The sequence below is a fragment of the Coffea arabica genome, chromosome 2e (assembly GCF_036785885.1).
Source record: "Coffea arabica cultivar ET-39 chromosome 2e, Coffea Arabica ET-39 HiFi, whole genome shotgun sequence".
NCBI classification, from domain to species: domain Eukaryota; kingdom Viridiplantae; phylum Streptophyta; class Magnoliopsida; order Gentianales; family Rubiaceae; genus Coffea; species Coffea arabica.
The window spans coordinates 17,702,882-17,706,543 of NC_092313.1; the positions used below are offsets into that span (position 1 = coordinate 17,702,882).

The following is a 3,662-nucleotide window of genomic DNA, read 5'->3' on the forward strand; positions in this document are numbered from 1 at the left end:
ATGATTTGGATCACTCGGTTTCAGTTTAAAAAAGGATGGCATACCCCACACCACGATTTACTTTCGATGTATTACGTTTCTGGAAATTGTCGTACTACTCCATTTGGTAAGTTGATTTCTTCTTGGGAGAGTCGATGCCTGAACATTTTCCATTTAAACGTGGGCTTAATTTTGGTGGAAAATAGTTGGGATGCAACGTGGATGGTGGACCGCTTACCACAGCAATTTGAGTGACGAAAGGGATTATTTCAGCAATCAATTAATGACGAAGGAGTTGCCCAGGCTGCCGAGTGCTGGTAGTCTCCTGCGTCCTGTCCTTTTCTCTCTTCAATACGTACACATCTTGGACAGTACGTTCGTGTTGGACAAGAAAATGCATGAGTTGGACTGCATGTCAGGTCGGATAACCTGTGAAGATCCGGTCAACCAATTCCTCACACTTCTAGAATACACGGAAAATATGAACTGCGAGTAACAAAATAATACTACTAATATAATGCCAAAGGGATTTGGATAAAACCTTTCTCATGGTGAAGGGGTAACAAATGAGACTTTGCCAAAACCCCAAGGGTTCAAGTCCAATTCATCCTCTCTGCATTTCAAAGGGCAGAAGGGAAGACGTATCCAGCCCGCAGTCAAAACTCAAAAGTCGTTCGCACACGATCTACGTTTGAACAAGAAGCCAAAATTGTGTGGTTTTCCTCTGCTTCCCAGAAAGTTTCTTAAACCACTCTCAATAAGAGGAGCTCGCCGGGTTTATATATACTTACATTACTTCGTCAGTCAATAATCGCATCAGGAATTAGCTCAACCAAATTCTTTCAAAAAAAAAAAACTCCACTGCATCTATTTCTTAAATCCATACCTCAAATCAGAGGCAAAAATGGTTCACCAGCTGCATGTATTCTTCTTCCCCTTCTTTGCTCATGGCCATATGCTACCAACCTTAGACATGGCCAAAGTCTTTAGTTCTCGCGGGGCCAAAGCCACCGTCATCACCACTCCTCTGCATGCCCCAGTTTTTAACAAAGCAATAGAGAAATGTAAACAGCTGGGGTTCGACATATCCATTCGTGTTGTCAAATTCCCAGCCGTGGAAGCTGGCTTGCCGGAAGGAACAGAGGGCGCTGACCAATTGAAATCCGATGACATGCTCCCCAATTTCTTCTTGGCAACTCGCCTGCTCCAAGAACCCGTGGAGCAACTCTTACAAGAATGCCGCCCGCATTGCCTCGTTGCCGACTTTTTCTTCCCCTGGGCAACTGATTCTGCAGCCAAATATGGCATCCCAAGATTGCTTTTTCATGGATCGAGTTCTTTTGCAATGTCCGCTTCTGAGAGCGTCTGGCGGAATAAGCCTTACCGGAATGTTTCCTCTGACGATGAGCCCTTTGTTATACCTGATCTTCCTCACGACATTTATATAACCAGAGGACAAGTATCGACCTACGAGCGGCAGGAGGTTGAAAACGAGTTCACAAAGATGATGGAACAAGTCAAGGAATCAGAATTGAGGAGCTACGGTGTTATTGTCAACAGTTTCTATGAGCTTGAACCTGATTATGCTGAGCACTACACGAAGAAATTGGGAAGAAGGGCTTGGCATGTTGGCCCTTTCGTGCTCATTAACAAGGAAGCTGAAGACAAAGCTGAGAGAGGCAAGAAATCAGCTATTGATCAAGTTCAGTGTCTGGAGTGGCTCGATAAGCAAAAACCCAATTCAGTTGTCTACGTCTGTTTTGGGAGCATGTCCAACTTCAACGCTGCTCAATTACATGAAATTGCCAAGGGTCTTGAGGCCTCTGGCCAACAATTCATTTGGGTGGTAAGAAATTGCGTGGACGAGGAAGATAGCAAGAGATGGTTTCCTGAAGGATTCGAGGAGAGAACGAAAGAAAGGGGCTTAATTATAAAAGGGTGGGCACCTCAACTCTTGATTCTTGGGCACGAAGCTGTGGGAGCATTTGTGACTCACTGTGGATGGAATTCAACTCTGGAGGGCGTATCTTGCGGTGTGCCAATGGTTACATGGCCCTTGTTTGCAGAGCAGTTTTTCAATGAAAAATTGCTGACGAATGTCTTGAAAATTGGTGTTGGCGTCGGGGCTCAGCAATGGAGCAGACTCACGACTGAAATCATAAGGGCAGAAGCTTTAACCAAGGCAGTGGATCGTATTATGGATGGAGAAGAAGCCCTTAACATCAGAGGTCGAGCAAAGGCCCTAAAAGAAAAAGCTAGGAAGGCAGTGGAAGAAGGTGGATCTTCTTATTCTGATTTCAATACTCTCGTGGAAGAACTGAGCAAGTATCATCATGCAAGCAAGAAACCAAGTCAAAGCGAGGGGGCAAATATTTTGACTTAATATGCATTATTGTTTTATTTCTTCTTCTTTTTTTTTTTAAGTGCTATCAGGTTTCAGTCCATGATATATATTACGAGTACTTATTAATTATTGAAGCCAAGGCTTTGTAGCGACAGACTGAACCGTTTGTGTACCCTTTCCTAATTCTTTCAACTTTTTCTTCAGTCAATTTTTATTTATTTATTTATTTATTTTTGTAATACTTCAATAAGTGGAGCTCCAGAAGTCCAAAACGTGTGCGAATGTTAAATTCCAGCGTGTCACAATGGACTTTTAAAGCCCAACAAGTTGCGGAGCGTGTTAGGCTTCTTCGTCATTTGTAAAACAAAATTTCAGCTGGGCTTTACTGTTGGACATATGTTACATCTTGAAAACTGGAACCTACCATTGGGTACTGTCAAGAGCCCACGGGATGTCGTTGCTCGAAGGATAGTCCTGTAACTCGAGTTTAACCCTAAAGCCCGAATCAACGCTATTCATTTGGAAATGGCTTGTCACATGATATACTACTGCTACTCTAAAGCTATATAGGTTAGTAAAATTAATGGGTTCTCCCTTCTGTTTAAAATAATTTTGTTTATTGAAGCAAAAGTATGATTAATATGCTACTCTTAAAGTTTTGTTGTTGAATTTCGTCATTAGCCTGTAATAAAGTAGCCAGCCAGCCAGCCAGCCACCCCCCCCCCTCTCCTTGATCAGTCATAGCTAAATGAAATGTGCTTTTCACATCACCTCACCCCATTTGATTTAAAAGCACAAAGATACAGTCCTTAAGGCAAAATCGTTATCATTTTCACCATCATTATTCCTTGATTGAAACTCCTCCAATAGGTCAAAAAGATTTCATTCAAAGCAAACATCAAGACACAGCACATACTTTTTCTTCTTTTTTTTAAAAAACATTTTTTTTTTTTGGGTGGTGGCTGGGGAGTGAGATAAACAGACAGAGTTCAACGTTTTGTTTTAAAAGGGGACGACAATATGCACAATCAAGCTGATAATTGTTGTGTTTCTTATTTTCATTTTTTTGTCCCAACCCCTCAAAACCTAACAATTATTTTGTTAGTCAAGTATATAAGTTTCTGCAGCATGACATTTTTGTGAAAGAGGTCGGAGAAACAGAAAAGAATTAAGAGCATAACACAACAAGTTGTCATGTGAAGAAGAATATAGTACGGTAAGAAGAAAGAAGTAAAAAGGGATAAACTCGTGGAGCTGCCTTGTTGAGCGTCCAGCTCACCGAGCAAAAAAAAGCATTAGAGTGGGGACTAACTTTATCATAAGAGCAATTAGTTAGTAT

General features: G+C 41.6%; 1 protein-coding gene across 1 annotated transcript; it reads left to right on the forward strand.

Annotated features, from left to right (window-relative positions):
• Nucleotides 1–570: 570 nt before the first annotated feature.
• On the forward strand, nucleotides 571–2,477 carry LOC113731449 (scopoletin glucosyltransferase-like). Its single transcript, XM_027256735.2, has one exon. The coding sequence runs from the start codon at nucleotides 884–886 to the stop codon at nucleotides 2,360–2,362; it is 1,479 nt and encodes a 492-aa protein (XP_027112536.1). The 5' UTR covers nucleotides 571–883; the 3' UTR covers nucleotides 2,363–2,477.
• Nucleotides 2,478–3,662: the final 1,185 nt, after the last annotated feature.

Coding starts and splice junctions, on each gene's coding strand:
- LOC113731449 (XM_027256735.2), top strand. CDS start 884: ATGGTTCACCAGCTGCATGTATTCTTCTTCCCCTTCTTTGCTCATGGC.